A 24,536-nucleotide genomic window follows, 5' to 3' on the forward strand; every position below is an offset into this window, starting at 1 on the left:
TGTTTTTTTCCAGTTTTTTTTTTTCTTGTAATTGATTTTGAGTTTTAGACCGCTGTGGTTGGAAGAGATGCTCGATATGATTTCAGTTCTTAAATTTATTAAGATTTGTTTTGTGGCCTAACATGTGATCTGTCCTACAGAATGTTCATGCGCACTCAAAAAGAATGTGTATTCTGATGGTTTTGGATGGACTGTTCTGCGTATATCAAGATGTTTAAAAAAATTTTTTTTAACGTTTATTCATTTTTGAGAGACAGAGAGAGACAGAGCATGAGCAGGGAAGGGGCAGAGAGAGGGAGACACAGAATCTGAAACAGGCTCCAGACTCTGAGCTGTCAGCACAGAGCCCGACGTGGGGCTTGAACTCACAAATTGCGAGATCCTGACCTGAGCCAAAGTCAGACGCTCGACCGACTGAGCCACCCAGACGCCCCTGCATATGTATCCAGATGTTAACCAGGTGTTAAGTTCATCTGGTCTGATGTGATACTCAAAGCCATTGTTTCCTTGTTGGTCTTCTGTATGGATGATCTATCTATCTATTGATGTAAGTGAGGTATTAAAGTCCGTTACTATTTTTTTAAATATTTATTTATTTCTGAGAGAGAGACAGAGTGTGAGCAGGGGAGGGGCAGAGAGAGAGGGAGACACAGAATCCAAAGCAGGCTCCAGGCTCTGAGCTGTCAGCACAGAGCCCGATGCAGGGCTCGAACTCACGAACCGTGAGATCATGACCTGAGCCGAAGTCGACGCTTACTGACTGAGCCACCCAGGCGCCCCTAAAGTCCCTTACTATTATTGTATTACTGTCAATTCCTCCTTCTTTACCTGGTGAATTTATCATCATCTGACTTGTTTTATTATTCTTTTTAAAAATATTTACTTAATTTTGAGAGAGAGAGAGAGGGAGAGAGAGAGAAAGAGAGAGCACATGTGCACATGAGTGGGGACAAGGGACAGAGAGAGATGGAGAGAGAGAACCCCAAGTAGGCTTCATGCTGTCAGTGCAAAGCCCCGTGTGGGGCCCGATCCTACGAACTGTGAGATCATGACCTGAGCTGAAATCAAGAGTTGGACGCTTGACTGACTGAGCCACCCAAGTGCTCCTAACTTGCTTTTAATTTATTTGTTGATTGTGTTACTCCCCTTGCCCTCCAACACACACTAAAATACAAACTCTGAAAAACCAGAGCTTCTGCTGAAACACGGTAGATACAATAATTATCTCTTGAATCAGTAAATTATTTCATATATGATGTAGATGCCAATGAGGTAGGATGTAAGCTGAGAAAATGGAGATATTTCAAAGTACTGTTTTATATGTTTTTAAGATTCTGTGTAATTCTGGGTTCTTATCTGGAGATTAAAATGGAGTTTCAATGAATCTAAAACGTTCTGTAGACATAGTGAGATTATTATTTGCTTACCAAAATAGGCACAATATTCTGTGTAATAGTCAACATTCTAAATGTTAGTTTCAAAAATTACGTGACTACATGCTGAATGGTTGGCATTTTGCAGAATTCTGTGAAAGATGAGTGTTAGAGAAAATTAGCTCACATCAATATTAATTTTTCCATATCTAGCTTTGAGTAAAGCATGTGTATGTAGCACACATGATACCTGTTTTGAGTAAAATTGTGATACATGACAATTGTTGAGTCTCCATGTCCAGAAATAGATCTTAGTAGTGTTACTGAGGAAGTCTGATGGCACCTGCATGCTTGTAAAATGGGAAAATCCATTTTTGGGTTGGCCCCTAATTTGGAAGTTACTCTTACTATCTAAAAGGGCAGAACACAACACATCCATGGCCATAACTGAGGTCAGAATTTAGAGCAAAGGACAGAATCAGACACAACTGAGAACCAGCAAACATAGAACTCTCTTTACATCAAAAATGTGGATGGAGGTGGATTCCTGTAGACAAAAGGAAGGTCCACCCCGTAACACAAAATATTGTGCCACATATCTCCCAGAGAGTAGTTAAGGAAAGCAAAGACATCTTGTGAAGACTCTGTCATCACACAGCTGTGTATTTCTGATGAAGTCATATGTGTAGCCTGAGAAATTTCTTCAAATAGAAGTATAGAGATCCCAACACAAATCAGCTTTGGGCAAGAACAGTGTGAGACCCACCAGTGAAGATCAGTAGAATCAAGATGCCTCAAGAGATGAGAGATCTGGCTGGACAGGTCTGTTTAGCCTTCCTTGGAAACTGGAAATTAATATTTCAATTTATATCATTTGTGATTTGCTGGATATAACGGTTTTCAAGTGAACTGTGTATCGTAATTTTCATTTTTTATTTCAGACTTATTTATTATTAACTAATTCTATGTGGTCATCATAAAGATCCAAGTTAAAGAACTTTCTTTGCTCTGGCTAGATATTTGAGCCCTCTGGGGTCTTGTAGCCAGCATTTCAAGGACAAGAGTAGGAAGACAAAGAAGATAGGGCTTCTCATGGGGTGCTATTTTACAGAAGTTTTTTTTCTTTGGGGATAGTATTAACATTATATAAGCAAATTAACAAATCTGTCATGTAATGAGTCACAGATATTCAGCATGGAGCTTGGTGGTGTTTGTTTTCAAAACGTATGCCCTATTTCTATTCTTTTATTTAAATTATTAAGTGGGTATTCAATAATTCTGGCTAGAAGGACAAAATATGTTCTCTTTTATGACAAAGAGTGTTAGCAGAGAGAGAATCACTCCTTGGGGTTGCACAGTTTGGTCATGTAGAAATTGATGAGGAAAAAGAGGTGAATCACACCTCAGCTACTAGATTAATGCATCAAATTAAATGTTACTATTCAGGAAGGCAGCAGAAAGAAACTGCTTCCATGGTAACTGTTGTCATAGTTGTATTTTTACTCGTCTTTCAGAAAATGTATGAAAGCTAAATAATATAGCTGTAGTGATGCTTTTAATGATTTGCCCATTTTCAAATAGCAAGAGCTCTGGAGGCTTATGATTTCATCTCTCTCTTGAGTTGGTATTGTCAGCTTAATATCCAGCAAACATCAATCACTAGGGGTAAATGTATGGAAGGCAATCCATAGAAATGTCCAAAGATGCTTTGTCACTAAAGGTGTATTTTTTCCAGAGTTCTCCTGGGTTACTAAATGATCACCCAGGAAGATCTTAGTGTGGTTCTATAGGGCTAAAAAGAGGCCCCTCCCAGGTATTTCTCGCTTCTCTTCTTTGGCTGGCCATGAGGAATATTAAAACTACATTTTTAGTGGAGCGCCTGAGTGGCTCAGTCGGTTAAGCGTCGACTTCGGCTCAGGTCATGATCTCGTGGTTCATGAGTTTGAGCCCCGCGTCGAGCTGTCAGCCCCGAGCCTGGAGCCTGCTTCAGATCCGTGTCTCCCTCTGTCTGCCCCTCTGCTGCTTGCACTCTGTCTCTCACATTGTCTCAAAATTAAAAATAAACATTAAAAAAAATTTTTTTAAATACATTTTTACTGCAACTACCTCACGATTTATAAACTGGAATATCTGTTTGGATTATCAATACCTGTTTTTCCTCTTTCTCTTCAGGATCTATCTTTTGTCTGTATCAGATTTAGAGAGCACTTCAAACTGAGTGACAGTAGGTGAGAAGAAGGAAGAAGGTGAAAAGTGGATTCTCTTTAAAACTGGTTTATTTAGCAAAACACTCTTGGAAAAGATTTGGTCAGATGTTAAAACTCAACATGGCATCCTTTTTTTCTGAATCATCAGACTGGAGAGTTGAATGTTGGCTAGATTTCTTTCAGAATAGAAGTTCTACCTTTCTTGGCTAGGTTGGCTAAGGGAACAAGGTCAAGCAATGACTTGCCTCCGTCACCGGGAGAGGCTGATCAGTCTGTGGCCTGTGAGAACAGTGTGCTTTGCTGTTGTTGTGGTGTTGTTTCTGTAATATCCATCACGGTTGGGATTCCAGCTTTCTAGTTGAAGGCTAAAAGATAGATTGATTACAAAATACATTGGTATATTTTAGACTTGTGTGTGTTCACACACAAAATATTGTGTGATCTCGTGAAATGCTTTATTTTATATTAAACTGCCATGTTTTGGTTCCGACCACAATTCAAACTGTAGTTTCACGTTCCAGAATGGAAGGCATCCTGTGTTTTACTTTAAAAGCATGTTTCTTAGGTCTCTGTTTGTTAGCAAACACTTAGAAACACCTTGAAATTTCATCCTGTTAAATCAATTTTAGGGCTACGTGAATTCTAGCTATGTTTAAATGCCGGGAAAGACTTCTCCAGTAAGCTTTTCTCAGCCCTCTCCAGTCCTCAGCATTCTGGCTCCTTATATTTAAATGTACTTGTTACCCATACCATACAATTGTTAACATTAGATTGGGGAATTAATTGTGCTTAAGTTGTCTGTGGCATCTTTATGGGTACTATTCATCATTATTATTATTTAACCGAAGTATTTAACTCCAGTTTCTTATTCTTTGTGGTTTCTCATCTCATTCCCCTTACTGCATTGTAAACTTTCATATAAATACTAATTCTTCTATATCTTTGCATCTGTCACGGTATCTCCCACAACGTTGGGATTCAATGCAAATTTGCTAATGGGTTAACCAGTAATCCTGTGAATTGGAACATGCTAGAAGTAAACATGATAATGCTCTCTCCCACAAGCTACCTATTTAAATGCATCTTGGGAAGAATTTTCAGCAAATTACCTTAATTTGCAAAATTGCCTTCATGTAACATTGGCAGCTGTTCCACGTCTCGGGAAAATGATTCATATTATTTTAAAGACACGGCAACTTGAACAAAGTCAAAGCATAATGACACGACAGCTTGAACAAAGTCAAAGCATAATGCCTAATGGTAATTAGCAATAAAAATATTAAATTTGTGAATTTTGCAGAGGATAAATGCACACTGGATTTTCTAGAAGGTGGCCAGCTATATTGGGAGGGAACTTTTAAGGTGGAGCTGACTGATAACCTTTCCAAAACATTAATGTAGTTTTCTTCTCCCCCCACCTTTGTCCTTCAACTTTGCCCCTTCTTCCTAAATTATTGAGCTCTTTCTATGTGGCCAAACTTTTCTAGGAACTTCTTTCATACTCATCCTGTTGGTAAGCTATTATTATTTATATTTTAATGACCAGAAAACATTGAGGTTGGATGGATAAGGACTTTTGGCATAACTTGGCACTTTTTCCTCACTGAACTGAAGCCAACACTTCATCTTTCTTCCTTTGATGTGTGACCTTGAACAAAAAAAATCATTTAACTTCTGTGTGCCTTCTAAAAATGTTTTTCTTCTACAAAAGGGCAATCACAACGTCTGCCTACTAAGTCAACTGCACAGGGTACCATATTATTCTGATCGGTCGAGATAATTAAAACACAAGGAATATAGGGCGTTGTTATTTTCATTATATAAAAGTCTTGATCACATTGGTGATCACCAGTGTGCACACTTAGGATCAGGGGTTGGAACCAGATTATAGTTAAAATGATCTATTAGTGTTTCCTTTTGAACATTCAAACTCCTAAGATATATTTACATATTTGAGTTTTTACACTGTACAGGAAAAAGATCCACAAGCTAGATTTCTGTGTTTCTTTAGCTGTGTGTGGGATAGACCCAGATGCACTATTTACAGAAAAGCCTGTGTGATCTAAAGAAGGTGAAGTATTTTCCTCAAATGTATTCCAATTTAAACTAGATAGTTTATTTCTTATTGGAATTTAATTATTCAGGTTGCTGGATTCTGGGCCTCCTGTGACACAGAAGAGAAAACCACTCTGTGTAACCCAGTGATGCAAGGCTGCATAGCAAAGCTTCTTCCTTCAACCACTCAATCCGTTACAACAAAGCAGGCTCCTTGTAGGATATGATTAGCTGTTCTCTTTCTTCCTTCCAAGTTGGTGAATTTCCAAATCCATCTACTCTGAAACCATAAAATGTCCCGAATCTTAAAAGAAAGTGGTGTTTGAGATTCTGTGAACTTTCCCCACTGTATTGAAGAAAAAGGAAGAGAAACTCTTGAAGGGTCTATTGAAAAATCAAGAGTAGGGGAAAAAACTATAAGCAAAAACATAAAAGATGAGAAGAATATTTCCTGAAAAACTTACAGTTTTTTTTTTAGTTTTTAAAGTTTATGTATTTATTTTGAGAGAAAGAGAAAGAGGAGAGAGAGGGAGAGAATTCCAAGCAGGCTCTGCACTGTCAGCGTAGAGCCTGACATGGGGCTTGAACTCACGAACTGTGAGATCATGACCTGAGCCAAAATCTAGAGTCAGATGCTTAATGACTGAGCCACTCAGGTGCCCTGAAAAGCTTATGGTTTATACACGCAGATGGAGACCCACACTCGCTATGAATATAATATTTTAGTGAACATAGGATGAGCAATATTATGGCAATGAGGGACATAAAAATAAGAAAGAAATTACCTCCAGTCTCACTAGTAATCAGCTATTTAGCTGTTTTACTTTTTCCGTGATTCTTTGCAGTAGAAAAGAGAGTTTATTGATCCTGGGTTCCTGGGTTCTAACTCTAATTACAACATTTTGATTTCTCTAGCACCTTCTTTCCTAGAAGCCCACAGCTCTCTTCTTTAGGAAACAGAGCTGGAATCATCCCACAGCTGTCTGCTCAGGACTGCTTCATACTTTCCAGGGCTTCTGCAGGCCATTTGGAAAGCATTTGTTTGTCTTACTGATATGCCGCTCCAGACAGGTTTTCTTCATTACTTCAGTGAGTGTTTCCCTAAATAAACTGAATATATCTTAAGAGCAGGGAAACTTCTTCCAAACTTTCTTCTGTTTCCCAAACCATATACATTACAGAGCATATTAAAGTACATTACCCGCTCAGAGGATGCTGTGATGGACAGTGTAGAGACCTCAATTCAAGTAGCTCCCTTTCTACTGAATTATGACATTCAGTCTCAAAATATTTTCTGAATTCAGGGAAAGTTTAAACTTTCCACTTCCTATATTTAGTTTCAGTTATGTGTACGAGTCCTTGCCAAGTAGTGAAGAATATTGATTGAATACTCATTATGTGTGAGGCGTTTTTGCATGAAAACATACATACTCTGGAAATGTCTGATTCCTATTACTAGAAGTCGAGAGAGTCATCTTTTTCTCTTGTCTCCATGTCCATATTAATGTTAACTGTTCTAGAATATAAGTCCCAAGAAAACGTAACTATGTATCTTCAGCTTATGTAATGTACATGATTGCTCAATATCATAACATAGCTCGCTAAGATGCAAAACCAGTCTTAAGACGCAAAACCAGTCTTCACTGAGGAACCTGACAGTCTTCCAAAGTTATTTAATATGATACCATTAGGTGCCATCTACTAAAAAGAAAAAAAAAACCCCTAGAAATACAAAAGCACATTGTTAAATGTGTAAATTGTTCTTCAGTGAAGGAGGTTTGTGTATATAATTGAGTTTAGTTGTTTTTTGTTTATAGCGTTCCTGTAATTTCACTGTTCCAGATTTTGAGTCAAAAGAAAAATATCGAAGTGCTTAGGCAACAGCTGTTTTCAGTCCTTCAGGGTGTAATTCTGAGCCCAGGGCTATGCTTATTCTTGTCGTGAAATGATGCTCTTTGACTGTAAAACCCTGCATTCTTTCACACTGCTTTTATAGTGACTGTCCTTGTAAAAACAAGTGTTAATCATCAAGTCTGTTTAACAAATATCCCAAAGGAGAAATAATCCATTACGACCTTATGTGTGGTTCATGAACTTTTCTCTAAAGTATATCTGTGATCCAATTTTGTATTACTGAACACATTTCTAAACCTCACCGTATGGTTCCTTCTTTGTAAAAAAAGGCATGTGTTATAAAACCTTGTACTCATCTTGGCCATTCTTCTGATGTTTCTGTCATTTGAAAGGAGGTTACTATGAAGTAAAAACAATATCCAAAAATGTAATTTGTAGAACAATAATGATGAGGACTTGTTTTACCTGATTTGAAAACATATTTTAATTGGACAATTTTCAAAACTGTATAGTATTTTGTAACATAAAAAATGATCAGTTAGTTGATATGGAGTAGCAGAGATTCCAGTAGTTAAAAACTATTTTAATCACGTTTCAGACAGAGCAGAAATTACAGAATGATAGGGGAGAAGTAGCATTTGTCAGGTACTTATTTCGATACAGAGAAGAATCTGTACTCTGTACAAATGCTGAATGTATGACAGTGGAAAGAGAAATGGAACATAAGAAAAATAATGTATACCATTGTATTGAAATTCCTTAAGATGGATACAAATGTATTAGATGAATATACCAATTCTATTTGATATATGTACAAGGAAAATGAATGCTTGGGGAAATCTTAAATCATTTATAGGAAAATGTGCTGCCTCTTTGCATTAAAATAAGTTAAAATGTTAAAACATTCTTACTGATAAAGGTAATACGATCAGATATTTTCTTTCCCCATGGAGAAACAGGGATGTTGTTGATGGCACTGTAAGTGTTTCAGTTGTTGTGGACGGTAATCTGTCAATATGATTTAGTTCTAATATCTTCGTTGATGATGGTGGTGGTGGTGACTGGGCATGTGCCAGGCACTGTGCTGAGTAAGTGCGGGCACATTTGGAGGAATGCTTGCTGTCTTGGCCACAGATATGTCTGTGTGACCAGACATGTCATTGAGCATATCGTGCAAAGCCCCACAGTCTCTGGAGCACCTTTTCAGATTCATTGTTTGACATTTCCTTCAAAAGCTGTTTGTTTGTTTTTTAAGTTTACTTATTTATTTTGAGAGAGAGACAGAGAGAGAGAGAGTGAGCAGGGGAGGGGCAGAGAGAGGGAGAGGCAGAATCCCAAGCACGCTCCGCACTGTCATCGCAGAGCCCGACACAGGGCTTGAACTCACCAACCATCAGATCATGACGTGAGCTGAGATCAAGAGTTGGACGCTTAACCAACTGAGCCACCCAGACGCCCCTCCCCCAAAAAACTGTTTTCTTTATAGGCCATATTAATTTTTTAAAAAGTAAAAAAACCTTTTTTTCCATATTCATTTTTTACTCTATTGTTGTAAATGTTTCCCCTCATGCCCTGAATGTCTTCTCTTCGTCTGGCAGGTGGATTCTTTTTCATCTTTTGGAATTTTGTTCAGACCGCACCTGGTCAGTGAAGTCTTGGTCCCTGTGGCACCTTAGACCCACCGAGGCTGGCAGGTCTCCCTGGAGGGGAGGGGCTGTGTTCCAGTCATCCTTATGCACACAGTGAGACTTAACACCTGTGTGGAGAGTGAATGAATAAAAAAAAAAAAAAGGGAAAATCCCAATAGTAATGTTATTTGCCCGCTCTTTCATTAAATTCTGTTAAACTGAATCTTATCACATTGGCTCAGTATAAGTTTATTTAATCCTAGAACTCCCAACAAGGCTATAAAATGGGGTAAGCAGTTATTACCAGCTACCTTATCATACAACAGGCTTCTGTTGGGGTTTGTACTTGTCTCGTTGCTTATTTGCTGTAAGATGAGCCTTTCAGTGGTTAATGTCAGGTTCTTTTAAGTTGCTTAAGGCAGTAATTTATCACCCTTTTTAGGCCAGGGTGGCATTAATGAACTCTTCTCTCTATTTAATATTCTTAACAGAAAATATGCTTAAGGGCCTATCTTTTTTTAAATTTAAATCCAACTTAGTTAACATATAGTGTAATAGTGATTTCAGGAATAGAATTTAATGATTCATCACTTACTTGTAACACCCAGTGCTCATCCCAAAAAGGGTCCTCCTTAATTCCCCTTGCCCATTTAGCCCATCCCCCAATCACCTCCCCTGGAGCAACACTCAGTTTGTTCTTTGTATTTAAAAGTCTCTTATGGTTTGCCTCCCTCTCTGTTTTTTTAAAAGAAAAATTTTTTTAATGTTTATTTATTTTTGAGAGAGACAGTCAGAGGATGAGTGGGAGAAGGGCAGAGAAAGAGGGAGACACAGAATCCAAAGCAGGCCCCAGGTTCTGAGCTGTCAGCATAGAGCCTGACGCTGGGCTCGAACTCAGGAGCCATGAAATCATGACCTGAGTTGAAGTCGGAGGCTTAACTGACTGAGCGACACGGACGCCCCTCCCTCTCTGTCTTTATATTATTTTTGCTTCCCTTCCCTTATGTTCATATGTTTTGTATCTTAAATTCCACATATGAGTGAAATCACATGGTATTTGTCTTTCTCTGACTTATTTCACTTAGCATAATACACTCTAGTTGCATCCATGCTGTTGCAAATGGCAAGATTTCATTCTTTTTGTTTGCCAAGTAGTATTCCGTTGTATATATAAACCACATCTTTTTTATCCGTTCATTAGTTGATGGACATTTGGGCTGTTTCCATACTTTGGCTATTGTTGATAACGCTGCTATAAACATTGGGGTGCATGTATTAAGAGCCTATCCTATTCTCAAGAAGAAAGTTGTTTTTTTCCTTTAAACTTTTGGGACCCAGAAATGAAAAAATTTCCCTTGTATGCATTATTCATCAAAATCTTCATGCAAAAATTAATGCTTCAAGACACAGAATGAATTTAGAATAAGAAGAATATGGTATTTATGTCAGGAGATAAAGGTTCTGATGTAGATGACCGAGACCTCAGTTAACAAGACAGGAATTTCTTTCTCTGTCATGTAGTCATCTGGATGCAGGAAGAGCCCGAATCAGATATGATGACCGTATTCTGCATGGTTGTTTGGGGTTTGGTGAGTTGGGCCAAGGTGTTAGGTATTTGGGCTCCTTGTTTCTCATTGCTTTGTATTTAAAATTTAATACTTATTAATTTCATTTTTATTTCATGTTTTGATTATTATTTTTAATTTTTTAAATATTTATTTTTGAGAGAGAGAGAGAGAGAGTGCAAGCATGAGTCGGAGGGGGGGCGCAGAGAGAGAGGAAAACACAGAATCCAAAGCAGGCTCCAGGCTCTGAGCTGTCAGCACAGAGCCCGATGTAGGGCTTGAACTCAAGAACTGTGAGATCATGACCCGAGCTGACGTTGGACGGAAGCTTAACCGATTGAGCCACTTAGGCACCCTATGTTTTGATTATTGTAGTGACTATGCGGTTAGCAGTTGTGCTTGACTGGAAGTAGAAGTTATGGTTTATAGTATTTTATGGGTTTGGCGTGGCCAAATAGTCCTGACAATAAATATTTGGCTTAGAAGTTCATATATTTTGAGGAAGGGCCATTAATCTCCAACTGTTTGCAATACCCTTGTGATACAAGTTGTCCAGGCTGGGATGGAAAGTGAGCCCACATCATGGTGCAGAGTAGAAGCAGATGAAGTGTTCCTGGAGCCCTGAGGATGAAGGGTTCACTTCCAACCTGCGTGTGAAGGAGGGCTTCGTGGAAAGTAATGCAGTTGGGCTGCCCTTGAAGGATGAGTAGGGTAGGATGAAGACAGAGAGGAGCATGGGTGGTATTGCCGGGAGGGGTCGGGGAGGGGAGGAGGGGAAAGTACCAGAGCAGGAGGATGCAGTGTCTGGTTGCCATGCAGGTAGCACTTCACAGATGGTTTGTGACACCAGCGTGCCTGAAGAATGGAGTTTGCAGGAAGGATGTTTTTGAGCAGGGAAGGGAAGGGAAGGGAAGGGAGTATAGATGTTGCATTTATTCTTGTCTTTAAAAAAATTTTTTTTTTCTTGATGGAAGGATAGAGGGGAATTTTATCTTGGGTAAGACTTTAACAAAACTCCATTGATTTGTTAACTTACATTTTTCGAGATAATTCTGTGAGCTAAACTAATCTTTAACACCTAGTACATATGACTCCTGTTTAGATGGGATTATCGTTGTGTTTTGAGTTAAGGCACAGTAACGACAGTATTTGTTCTTTTTTCTTTAGGTGTATTTATTTATTTATTTTTTTTTTTTGAGAGAGAGAACATGCATACCAGCAGGGGAGGGGCAGAGAGAGAGGGAGAGAGAGAATCCCAAGCAGGCTTCTCACTGTCAGCACAGAGCCTGACTTCGGGCCCAATCTCATGAACTGTGAGATCGTGACCTGAGCCGAAACCCAAGAGTTGGACGCTCAGCCCACTGAGCTATCCAGGTGCTCTAGTAATGACAGTATTTGTAAATGTGTGACTTTTTCAGGGGGACATACACTCTGAGGGTTCATGAGGGGCATGGGTCTAAGTGCTTTCTGAAGTTAAAAGGTTGTGGATTCACATTTTACTGCCACATTCTGCTGATAGATCATTTATAGAAAGTTCCAGTTTCTGATGAAGAACAGAGTGCTGACATGAGTTTTCACTTAGGTGTGCAGAAAGAATTGGTTAGCTTTGTGCGCAAAATAGGCTGAAATCCAGCCTTAATTAGTCAGACTTTTGCATAATTCATCGCAGTCACTTTGAAAGTCCAGCTGAATATGCTCTTGATTTTGATCACAATGGGTTCATTTTAAAGGACCGATTGTCTTTTATTAGTTCCGTGCTACACAGGTATTTATGTCTTCCAAGTAAAGCCATGACAGTGCACCTAGTATCCTTTTAAAGAAATGGATTGTTACACAGGGATCCATAAAGAAGCGCATCAATGCATAATAATGTTTTTCTTATTTAATATCATTGCTACTAATCTAATCAGCTTTAAAGACAGGAAGGTAAGCTAAGTTTGTTTCTGTCTCTTTGAATCCATAGGCTGTCCATCTGGCCCAGGCAAGCTTCCAGATTGAAGCCTTTGGCTCCAAATTCATTCTTGACCTCACACTGAACAAGTAAGTGTTTAGTTATAATCCTGTTAAGAAGCAAGTGCAATAAAACTTTACTTCATGATAATGGTTTAGTCAAAATAGTGTCTGTTGTTGAAGCAATTGATATTTTTTAGCTGACTATGTCATGTTGCACTTAAAGAAAAATATAAAAGTCTGAAGCGAAGTCTGTCTTTTTTTCTTTTCCTGAAAGAGAAGGCATTTAACATTTAACTTGTTAAATATCTCCAGTAGAGTACTTACATATTATGATTTTAAATGGAATAAGTCTTTGAAGTAATGCTAGTTAATCAGTGTTAACTATGGTCATTACTATATATAGGAAACATGATGAATTACTGACTCAAGTATAATTAGACTTCAGTCTAGAAATTTCTTCCATTTTACTTTTCATTATGCAATTCACATGACTTCTGTATGAAGAACAAAGAAAATCATGACTTGCGATACCTATTTTGAGAAGGTTCTTCCTTTGTAATTTTCTCTAATACAGGTTTTTAGAGATTGGTCCTGATGAAAATCCACCCAGTTTTTCTCTGAGCATGTGTTTATGTTGATATTTAAATGCCGTTTCCCAAGTTGGAACCAATTGTACAGATATCTTTGTACAAAGCGTGAGCAAGCGCTATTTACTGACGCAGGCCTCTTCAGCCTCTAATTGAGCTAGCAGTGAGCCTTTCTTGGGTGAAGGAGGTTTCCTGTATGGTTCTCTTCAGCTGAGGGAGCCAGGAGCTCCAGTGAGTATTTTAAATTCTCCTCAGTATTTTGACCAGAACTGAATCTTTGCCAGAAAGATACCACATAAGGCCATCAGACACTATAATGTAGGCAGCCGCAGTCAATATCTGAGAAATTGCAAAGGAATATATAGAACAACTATTAAATTTCTTATATGCCAAATTCTGTGAGCTCGGCAGAAAAAAAAAAACAAAACAAAACGCAGAGTCAGCTTGGGTGCTCCTTACTCAAGTTTTGTTGCAGCTTTAAGTCAGAATGAATCAGCAGAACTCAGTTTCCGGTGGTAAAGCTGTTGCGGGTTTTCTTCTTTGAGTCTGCTGAGCATTGGTTGAGTGCCTTTTCACCCCGCTGTGTCAGCACTGTACCTGCCTAGGAGATTTGTCTTGCCAAATCTTAGACTGTGTTGAGTCGCGAAGCATGGCTAATTTTAGTTTGTTTAAGGTCCTCTGTTCCTTTAACTCTTACTGCAATGGAGACTGTCATTCCAAACTGAAGGGTGGTCATAGCAGCTGACATTGCCATGTATTTTGAACATTAAAACGTCACGGCCACGACTGAGCCTCCCAATCGAATGACTGAAGAAGTCTCCAGTGGTCTTAGAGATCTGAAAACACACGAGAAAATCATTTACCAGTAATATTTAACATGCAGAGTAACCAAGTTGAGCACCTACTGTGAGTGGCCCTTGCCTTGAGGAGCTTCTTGTTTAGTCCAGAAATGTTGATAGGTAAATATACAATTTTAGAAGAGTGTGAAATTTGCTGTGCTAGAGATAAACGTGGAGTTCTGTGGTAGCACCAAAAAGGCAGCTCTTCAGGCGGGAACAGTGTGGAAAGGCATCCTGGAAATGGTGACAATTGAGCTGAATCTTCTAAGACAGGTGCTAGTGAGGAGGAGAGTTGTTGGGGAGAGGGATAGGAGAGGAAGAGGAAATGGAGAATTGTGTCTAGACAATTCTTAGTGTGTGCTAAGGAGCCAGGCACATGCAGCTGTGGGGCATGTTAAGGAAGCATGAAACTTTCATTGAACTTCATGGTAAATTACAAGGTTGAGGCAGAGGGAGATGAGTCAGAATAGGTAGGCCCAGGGACAGCTCAACTCAAGCAAGATCTCGTCTGTCATGCTTCAGAGCTTGGCTGTTACCCTCTAGAGTCTGAAAAATAAAGTAAGGGAATAAACTGAAGTTCTGTTCTTAAGAAGTGCCCAGAGGCATGGAGAGAGAATGCTCTCAAGAAATCTTCAGTTGATAAAAATCATCAGGATTGCTTTGATATGGATGACAAGGCAGAAAGAAGAGTTAAAGTTAATAGGTGCCTTGATCAGATAGCTGAAAGGTATCCAGCTGAAATGGGCAGCACAGGGAACAACTCTTTAAATGGTGAAAAGGATGTGAAATCAGAATAGACATAATTGATTTGAAAGGTTTGGGACGTACATGGGGCCATGCCTAGGAGGTAGGTGGAAACAACAATCTGAAGCTCAGGGAAGAGATGGGGGCTGGAGATAGTAGAGAGTTATTTCCATATAATGTTAATGACAAGCATGGTTGTGAATGAGATTGCCCAGGGAAGGTAGGTAGAATGAGAACATAAGCTGGAAAGACGGTTAAGAGTTGAGGAGAGGAAGAGGAATCCACGAAGGGACAGAGAGTGAGTGTTCAGAGAAATGGGGGGAGAATCGGGACAATGATTAAATTGAGAGTTTCAGAACAGGAAGATGTGATTTATAGCCTTACATGAAAAGGATCTAATGAGATAAGGAGCCAAGATTACCCTCTGTATTTATCCATTAAGTATTCACTGGTCTGAAGGCAGTAGTTGCAGTGAAGCTTTGGGGGCAGAAACCAGGTTACGACAGGCTGGAAAGGACTGAGAGGAGGTGATGTGGGGACAGCAAGGGCCCACCGAGGTGGTCTGGGTGAGAGGAAAAGAGAACGAGAGCAGTGGCTAGACGAAGACACTGGGATCAAGGGACGGGCTGGTAGGGGTAACACAGCAAGTTGATAGGCTGAGCAATGGAGCTGGAAAGAGGGAGAGGTAAAGATACAGAAGAGACAGGAGATAATTTATGGGGCCGGATCTGAGTGAGGACAAAAGGGAGTGAGACCAGTAGCACAAGGGCAGCGTGTAGTTGTGAACCAGGAGGGACAGTTCATTCCCAACTTATGGGCGTGTGCAGGTAGAGGTTGGTTTGCAGGTAAAGGGGTGACATTCAGAAAACGCCTCTCTGGAGAGTTCCTTCTTGGGGACGGCATTATCTGCCGTAGGAATTGGGATAGAGAGGAGGGGTGGGTTGGGCTTGAGGAAAATGACAAAAATTTAGGCTCATCGCTGGGAGGAATGGGTGAGGAAGTTTACCAAGGTCATGTTAAAGAATGTGTGAGCGACTGTCATTAGATATCAATCGTGTGTTACGTGTCAATCTTTGAGTCGTTCTTCCCGATGGTGTTCTGTTTTGTTTTTCTTAACCTGGGGTGCTGCATCATTGCAGCATGTGAGGGTAGGAGGGGAGGCAGATTGTAGCATGGATCAGGGTTCAGATTTTCTGGTGGTAGCACAGGTGAGGAAGAGTGGAAGCACAGCTCTTTGAATGCTGGTCAATAACTTGGGTAGTTAAGTACCAGGATCCAGCCTGGCCGAGGAGGGAAATGATGTCAGGAGGAGGCTTCGGGACTGGACTGGGAATAACTGGAGGTCTCTTTATACAGGGAAAAGTAAATCAGTGGGAGGGAGGCCATGAGAGCTGTACTCGTGCAGTATCTCCCCCGTGCAGAGTCTCGAGCCTTCTGATGCAGCTTTGAGTATGCGCTACGGGTATGACGTAGAGACGCGAGGGAATTGTGTCAGGGTATGACGTGTGCAGGCCAAGGTGGGTCGCTAATTTAAATGACTTTCAATGGCTGGGATTAACTAAAAAGTCTGATTCATGTTAGAATAAATTAAAGAGAATTTTTTGATCAGTCATGGAGGAATCAGAAGAACTTTTGAGGAAAGAGGGATCTCCATTTCCACCACGGAGTGGTCATCACCACACTACTTACAACAATTTAAGTTGTCGGAGAATGGAAAAGGGAAAAGGTACGTGGCAAGTTCATGGGCTCGGTGAAGGAATAAAAGCATAAAGATATCAACATAAACTAATCAAAGTGGTGGCCGCAGAATCTAAGTGGTGAATGAGCTCATCGGGCCTGGACTGCCAGCTTGTGAAGACTACCCCAATGTGGGTTCCTGAGAGGAGAGTGTTTTTGAGTCTGTGCTTTTATAGATTGAAAAAGCGAGGCCTTGGCTTACTGAGGCATCTCGTGGCAGAGACGTGTGTTTTATTGGTTTGTTCAGCAAGTGTCGAGCAAGCATCTGTTGTCTGCCTGGGGCTCCTGTGGGTGCTGAAGCTGCTGAGAATAGGATGGGGCGGGGTCCCTGCTTCCGGCCATGGAGCTTTGTTCACTAAATAAAGCTAGATCACATGTGATCACGGGGACTGCAAGTAGGGGTGGCCAACATGATTTGGATGTCACAGAAGCCAGAAGGTCTGTCAGAGGAGGAACAGTGAGCTGAAACCTGATCGTCAAAGATGAGCCACCACCGAAGCTGGAAGGCTGAGGACAGTGGGGGCAGTAAGTGCAGTGGGGGTAGACTGAGGAGATGAGGTCAGAGAGGAAGCCATGAAGCCAAATCGTGAAGGGCCGTCATCTGTGGAGATGTGTTTGATGGGAAGCTATCTGAGGGCAGCAAGCATGGATATCACACTACTGGAGTTACATTTCATTTAGCCAAGAATCCTAGTTGTGGCCTCAGAGGACTTTTGGTCATTTTCCTTTTAGGATACTTCCTTTTTCAATTTTGTTTTGTTTTTCTTCTAGAATAACTTTTTCCAAGTTCAGAATGTTTAAAAAGGTTTACCAGATTGAATGCTTAACGTGTATTGATCCTTGGAAGTCCTGGAGTCCAGTGATTGTCTCCTCCATACGTGTGATTGGAATCATGCCAAAGTCCATATTACCTATCAATTAGATTTGCTGGTGTGTTCAATAATTGTTTATAGGGAGTAAGAGTGACCAGAGCTGCATAATGGTTGAGATCACAGTTCTGGAATCATATAGACACAGGTTTGAATCTGGGGACTATCATTTATTAGCCATGTGACCTTGGGCAATTTTCTTTGTTTTTTGTTTTGTTTTTGTTTTTTTAATGTTTATTTATTTATTTTGAGAGACAGAAAGAGAGAGAGAACAGGGGAAGGGCAGAGAGAGAGGGAAACAAAATCCCAAGCAGGCTTCACATTGTCAGCATAGAGCCTGATGCAGGGTTTGAACTCACAAACCATGAGATCATGATTTGAGCAGAAATCAGGAGTCAGATGCTTAACCAACTGAGCCACCCAGGGGCTCCACTTTTTTTTCACAGCAGTTTTTTTTAAGGTTTATTTATTTTGAGAGAGAGAGAGAAAGAGAGAGCACATGCAAGTGGGGGAGGGGCAAAGAGAGAGGGAGAGGGAATCCCAGCTAGACTCTGCACTGTCAGTGCAGAGCCTGACGTGGAGTTCAGACTCATGAACCACGAGATCGTGACCTGAGCTGAAGTCAGATGCTTAATGAATGAGCCACCTGGTACCCCAAGTTTCTTTGTTTTAATAACAGTTTGAGATATAACTCACATGCCATAAAATTTACTTCTTTAAAGCATACCATTCAGTGTTTTTTGTTATATTCGCAGATGTATGCAATTACATCACCATCTAACTGAAGAACATTTTTGTTGTTCTGCAAAGACCCTGCACGTTTCCCATTCCCCTCTTCCCCAAGCCTTTGGCAACCACTCATCTATTGTTGTCTCTGGATTTGCCTATTCTGGACATTTCATATAAATGGACTTATGCAACTTGTAGCTTTTTGCGATTGGCCTCTTTTGCTTAGCATAATGTTTTTAAGGTTCCTCTATGTTGTATTAAATAATATGCCATCATATGGATATATTCTTAACTTTTTAAGCTTTAGTTTCCTTCTTAAGCTGTAGGCTGTTATAAGGATTAAGTGAGATAATAATGTGTGGTATTTATACATGTCTGCTAATTGGAAGGGTGTGTTAATGCTGTGGACTGAAATTTGTCTCTCTAAAATTCCTATGTTGAAGTCTTAACCCCCAATATGACTGTATTTGGAAATAGAGCCTCTAAGGAGGTAATGTTAAATGAGGTTGTAGGGTGGATCCTTGATCTGATAGGATTAGTGTTCTTATAAGAAGAGACACCAGAGAGCCCCCTATCTCTCTTTGTGTTGGGGGATTCAGCAGTGAAGAAAAGATTCATTGATCTCATTAAGCTTCTGATCTAATGAGAACAGGACAGGTCCACTTCAGTGTCAGTCAGTATTTTTTTCTGATTTTGTAAATGAAAAGAGGGTAGTGTACTGTATGATCTTCTTCCTGCTGAAAGGGGACTGAAGAAGAAATTAGAGATGGCTGGCCTGTGGTTGATATGCACTCAAAGTGATGAGTATGGTTGGTCAGAACCTGACATCCATTGGGCCATAATCTAGGTACTAATAGGTAGGGTTGCTTTATCTAAAATAATGGAACTGGGCTTTGAGGGCTTCTCACACTAACATCTGTTCCTGGGTGAGGTGGGCAATCCCTCGGTTCTTCTATATTCTACTCAGCAGTCAGAGCACATATTCAGGTACTTATTATTGTAGCTCTTCTGTGTGAAACTGGGTAGCTGGGCTGAATCAGTTTACCTCTGCGGGCTCCCTGGAAAGCCGCTTTGTCTAAGGTTCCAGCCACATTCTTCAATGGCACCTATTAGGAAAATTGTATGTGGGGGCTAACCTTTGTCCTATATATGGCCCTATCCTTTTGTGTACATATTCTGTTGGCTGGGACATGGAATGGTGATTGGCCCCCCAACAAAGGTTAGGCCTCTGTAACCTCCAACAAACACTGGAGAAGACACTGCTTGACCTGGATCATATCAAGATTGGGCCTTGGGATACATATGTACATAGTGGTGACATTTGACATTGGGCCACCAGGAATCTCAGAAAAGGAAAATCAGTGTAGCATGCCTAGTTGAGACAGGTACACAGACCTTCTACATGGAGGTCATTGCATTGAGTCACAGTGATGTTTCTCTTCACCCAGGGATGGGGTTTGAGGTGCTTACTGATGAGTGCATGCAGGATGGTGGGGGTAGTGCCAGGGCACAGATGATTGAAGCAGTCTTAGTGTCACCACGTGGGAAGGGATCTACTCCAAGGAGTGGCAAGTAGAGGCACGATGAAAGGGTGAAAGTAATGTGTTCAGTAAGGTACTGCATTTAGGAAAAGGTCTTTGTTTCTTTGTTGTTGTTTTTGTTTTGTTTTGTTTTTGAATCAGGGGTGTTTGATTTAAGATGAATATCTAGAAAATGCTGATTTAAAGAAATATATGCACAGTAATTTGCCTACGCAAAGTAGTTCATGCAATGCTTTTGAAGGAAGAAAACAGCCACACTGATGTAGTTTCGGTTAGGTTAAATCAAGAGCCTGACTTTTGTGCTAATTATTGCGACCAATTTACTCTTCATTTAGTCAACAAACATTTATCGAGTATCTTTTTTGCATAAGGTACTGTGCTGAGGGACCCATGGAATTCAGAGGTCTGCAAAAGAATTCTCCTTCACAGGAACCCACAGTAAAAAAAAAAATGAGATGAAAACATATACAAATAGTCTTAAAATATCATAGGAAGTGATTTGTGAGGGCTAGATGCTGAGGGAAGGTTTTATGTGGAAGGTGGGATTTGGCGTTCATCTTAAAGGATGCTATCTTGGCTTTGGTGGCAGACCCTGAGGTAAGGATTCCAGGAAATACCTTCAGGGTGTAAGGAAGTGAGACTTGGAAGAGAAAGGAAGCTGAAAAAAATGCGATTTCCCACTGGGGCTCATTCCTGCTGAGGAACCTTGGGCGTTGGGTGGATTCTTCTTCAGAATGTCCTCCAACTGAGTGATGAGGAAGCTGGGGTTTTGTCCACCAGCTGCCAGTCTGTTGTTGGTCGAGGGCTGGTTCTGGGGGCAATAACTCATGAGTACTTTCACTGCCTCCTCTTGGAGACAGAAAAATGCCCTGAGGCCAGGAACCTAGGTCTTCCCAATCAGCTTCCTGCCGTGTGTTGACGTGGCTGCTAAGAGCCCACGGGTGGGACAGGGCAGAGTCTGCGACACACGCTTTTCACTTGGGAAGATGTGGGAGGGAGAAAATCTCCTTGCATGCAGGAAGGTGGTGGAGTAAAGGTGTGGGAGTAGGAAAGCACCAGATTCCTGTTGGGAGGGAGTGAGGACTGGTGAACCCATCACTCAACGAAGCTGGAAGTGTCAAGGAGCAGATGGAAGGCAATCTCGTTGTTTGGACTCATTGGATTCTAAGTGGGAAATTTAGTCTCTTTCGGCTCTGCAGATTTGGAGATACGAACTTCAATTTGGTTTGTAACAAGGAACGTGGGGAGCAGAGACAGGCCTCCTCCTGTGCCATTTGCCTTTTGCGAGTGAGTAGGACCAGGAGTTAGGAGCTGTGGCTGGAGAAGAGGGTACAGCAGACGGCCTGTACTCTAGCCCGAGATGAACTGTTGCGGTCTTCCATCTTGGCTTGTAAATTTGCAGAACTTCTGAACCGAGATCGGCTGGGCCAAGTGTGCCAGTGCTGGCCCCCCACTCCTGTCCTACTTTCTGCTCATCAGTCTGCTAACTCATAGGCTAAATGCTCTATTTCCTAATTTTCGAGGTCTGCAGAAGGAAGCCTTTCTACTACAATAGCCATGATGGTGACAGACCAAATGCTAAGCCCTTTACCCATTTTCTCCTATTCAAGTTCCTTTAGAACCCTGTGAGGAAGATGTGATTATTCCCATTTTCCAGCTGAGCAACTTGAGGCCTGGTAAGATTCAATCACATGCTGGGACTAAGCATGGGCCCTTAGTCTTGAGTCTTCTTCTGTGTCTGCTTTGATCACAACACTGGACTATCAAATTACAAGCAAGCTGGGCATAATTCTAACGATTGCTCATCTGTTCACATAAAGTGGGGAAAAAAGAATTGAACTATTTTAGTCAGTTTTTAACAATATAAAGAAAACACACAATTCTCCAATAGGATTTAAAATGATCCTGTTTGTTGAGCAGACCATCTGTTGTGGGCTGAACTGTCTTCCTCCAAAATTCCTGTGTTGAAGTCCTAACCCCCAGTGCCTCAGAATGTGACCAGATTTGGAGAAAAGGACCTTAAAGAAGTAATTAAGTTGAAATGAAGTCTTTAAGGTAGGCCCTAACGCAATATGACCAATGTCCTTATAAGAAGAAGAAATTTGGACACAGACCTATGTGTGCACAGAGGAAATGCCATGTGACGACAGTGAGAAGGTGGCCGCCTGCAAGCCAAGCAGAGAGACCTCAGAAGAAGCCAGTTCTGCCCACACCTTGATCTTGGGCTTCTAACCTTCAGGACCGGGAGGAAATAAATTCCTGTTGTTTAAGCCACCAGGTGTGGTACTTTGTTATGATAGCCCTAGCAAATTAATATACATCCTAATGCATTTATTGCTTACTTATTGTAGTGAGACATTCAGCATTAAATGTTGCTGTTTGTTGAACGGGAAATCTCTCATAGCTAATAATCCTATAATTTCCAAGTGCTGTTTTGAGAGATTATGGTCTCTTTTGCATTTATAGAAAAGGAAAGGTTAAATTATTTTGGTAGCTTTGAAAGAATTTCTGTGATGATAAGGAAGCTTGAGAGGCAGAGATTCCCCAAAGTTGTCATAAGTATCGATTGCCACTATGTCATGTGCAATATGATGTAGGTGAATATTGATTTTCATATGTCCTAGAGGCCCTAGAGTATACTAAAGTTTCCAGTGCTGTGGGGAATGAGGTGCTGTGGGGTATTCTCCCCCCCCACCCCCCCTTTTTTTAAAAAATAAGGCTTATTTATTTATTTTGAGAGAGAACGAGAAAGTGTGAGAGAGAATCCCAAGCATGCTCAGCACTGTCAGTGAGGAGCCCAGTGCGGGCCTCGAACTCATGAACTGTGAGATCATGACCCTAGTTGAAATCAAGAGTCAGATGCTTACCTGACTGAGCCACCCAGGTGCATCCTGCCTTTAAGGCATCCTTTCCTGTCTGGCTCTAAACATTTTGATTCTATAGTGCTGGGTGGCTCCTCTTTTTGCTGTATTTTCTCTGATTAGGTGAGGACCTATCAAATCTCCCTTAGGCATTTCTCGTTGGAGAGTCAACCCTATATTGGATGCTTTGGATTTTATAACTATCATTTGCTTTTGATGACCCATCTTTATGCTGGTAGATCAGGTCCAGAAACTCTTGAAAAATGTATAATAATATAAGTATTGCCTACATATTAATAGGTTCTAGTTCTCTTTTTTCGGGTGTGTATCTGACCTACTTTCAAAATGGTTTGACAGTGACTTCCACAGTCAAACATAATAATAGCAGAAACATTAAAAATAAAATCCCAATGAAACCACTGGCATTTATGTACTGATTCTTTATTTCCATAGGTAGACATGATTTAGTATAACTCTTAGGTAGTGAAGGACAATGGATGTTTGCCCTCTAACTGTAGTAATTATGAGACTTCCTTACCTCATGCCCTCTTGCCTGTCGACAATTGTTATGGGTGATGGGACCCAGGGAAGTCAAACACCAGACTGAGAAAATCAGAAGGGCCATAGAAGCTAGGTTTAGGCTCTAAGTTCCAAGATTGTCCAGAAAGGAGAAATCTGTGGCTATAGTCTCTAGAACCACAGAGAAAAAAAAAGTCATCTAAGAATTTCTAGCAAAATCAAAGGGCTCTAATTGTCCATGGAATCACAATGCACTGCTTACTTAATCTAGGAAATAGAAGATATCTAATGAATTAAGAGACCATGTCTTAACTAATGGATTAAAAAAGACCCTTTGCAGGTATCCACCCTAATGCAATGTGGGGAAATAAAACCTGAACTTGGTTCATTCTTCAGACCACTTCTTTGTCTTTTTTATTTTTTTAATTTTTTTTTAAAGTAGGCTCTATACCTAATGTAGGGCTTGAACTCAGCACCCTGAGATCAGGAGTTGCACGTTCCACCACCAAGAGCAAGACAGGCACCCCCATTTCTTGGTCTTTTGAAGACAAATTTATAAAAATTGCAGAAGTTAATCTTGACAAAAAATTGGAAAGCATTGAGGATTAGATGATACCAAGCATCTGTGATGAGTTAATTATGGTAGTTATTGAATTTAGATCTTACTTTTCTGACAGGTGAGAAAAGCCACACACTGGCATATGTAATTACCATTATCTGATAAAAGAAGTTTGTCTGTCTGGAGATATAAACATTTTCCTGTCAAAGAGGAATTTATCCCTTTGGCTCCGATACTGGCAGGACATTAGGTAGCATAATGGTTAAAGTCTGCAACCATGGTTTTGTGAATGATCAGAAACGTTACACTTAGATGGATATTTTGTTTTGACACTCTGTGTCAGCCAAGTGCATGAAGTTCTTTCCAGCCTCAGTGGATTGATCAGTAGATTTCCATGGATTGAAACCTTTTCTGAACATTCCAAGCACTTATTTCAGAAGTGTTTATTTAGTACCTGTTAAGTGCCAGACACTGTTAAAGCCACCAGAGAGAAATCCTTCCCTCATGAAGCCAATGGAACAATGGAGGAGAAAGAAATCTACAGCCATTTAAATGACAGTCTGGGACGTACCATGGTGGGAGAAATAAAGGATGCTTTTATCACACATAGGAGGGGTGGGAGGAGATAGGGAACTAAATGTCTAAGCTCAGATGTAAAACTTCAGAGTTGGCCAGACAAAGGTTTGAGGGTTAGAGCGTGAGAGCCTGAAGAAGGTAAGTAAGAGAGGTGAAGTATGGAGTGAAAGAAAAGGCAGGCTTGGAGAAATTAACAAAATCACACAGCCACTAAGCGACAGAGCCAGGATCAGAACTCAGGATTGCCCACTGTCACAGCCTTTGAGAGCTGAGACACTTTTCAGTGATGAAGGAATCCCACTGAAGTTATGTGTGAAAAGTTCTATAAAGATGAACGGAG

General features: G+C 40.6%; 1 protein-coding gene across 3 annotated transcripts in view; it reads left to right on the plus strand.

Annotated features, from left to right (window-relative positions):
- ADAM23 (ADAM metallopeptidase domain 23) overlaps positions 1 to 24,536 on the plus strand; it is a 189,277-nt gene that overhangs the window by 38,098 nt on the left and 126,643 nt on the right. For all 3 annotated transcript variants that reach the window (XM_043577617.1, XM_043577619.1, XM_043577618.1), the window contains exon 3: positions 12,646 to 12,722. In XM_043577617.1, coding sequence (XP_043433552.1) covers positions 12,646 to 12,722 — 77 coding nt within the window. The remainder of the gene's footprint in view (positions 1 to 12,645; positions 12,723 to 24,536) is intronic.

This window comes from Prionailurus bengalensis, chromosome C1 (assembly GCF_016509475.1).
Source record: "Prionailurus bengalensis isolate Pbe53 chromosome C1, Fcat_Pben_1.1_paternal_pri, whole genome shotgun sequence".
Lineage (NCBI taxonomy): Eukaryota > Metazoa > Chordata > Mammalia > Carnivora > Felidae > Prionailurus > Prionailurus bengalensis.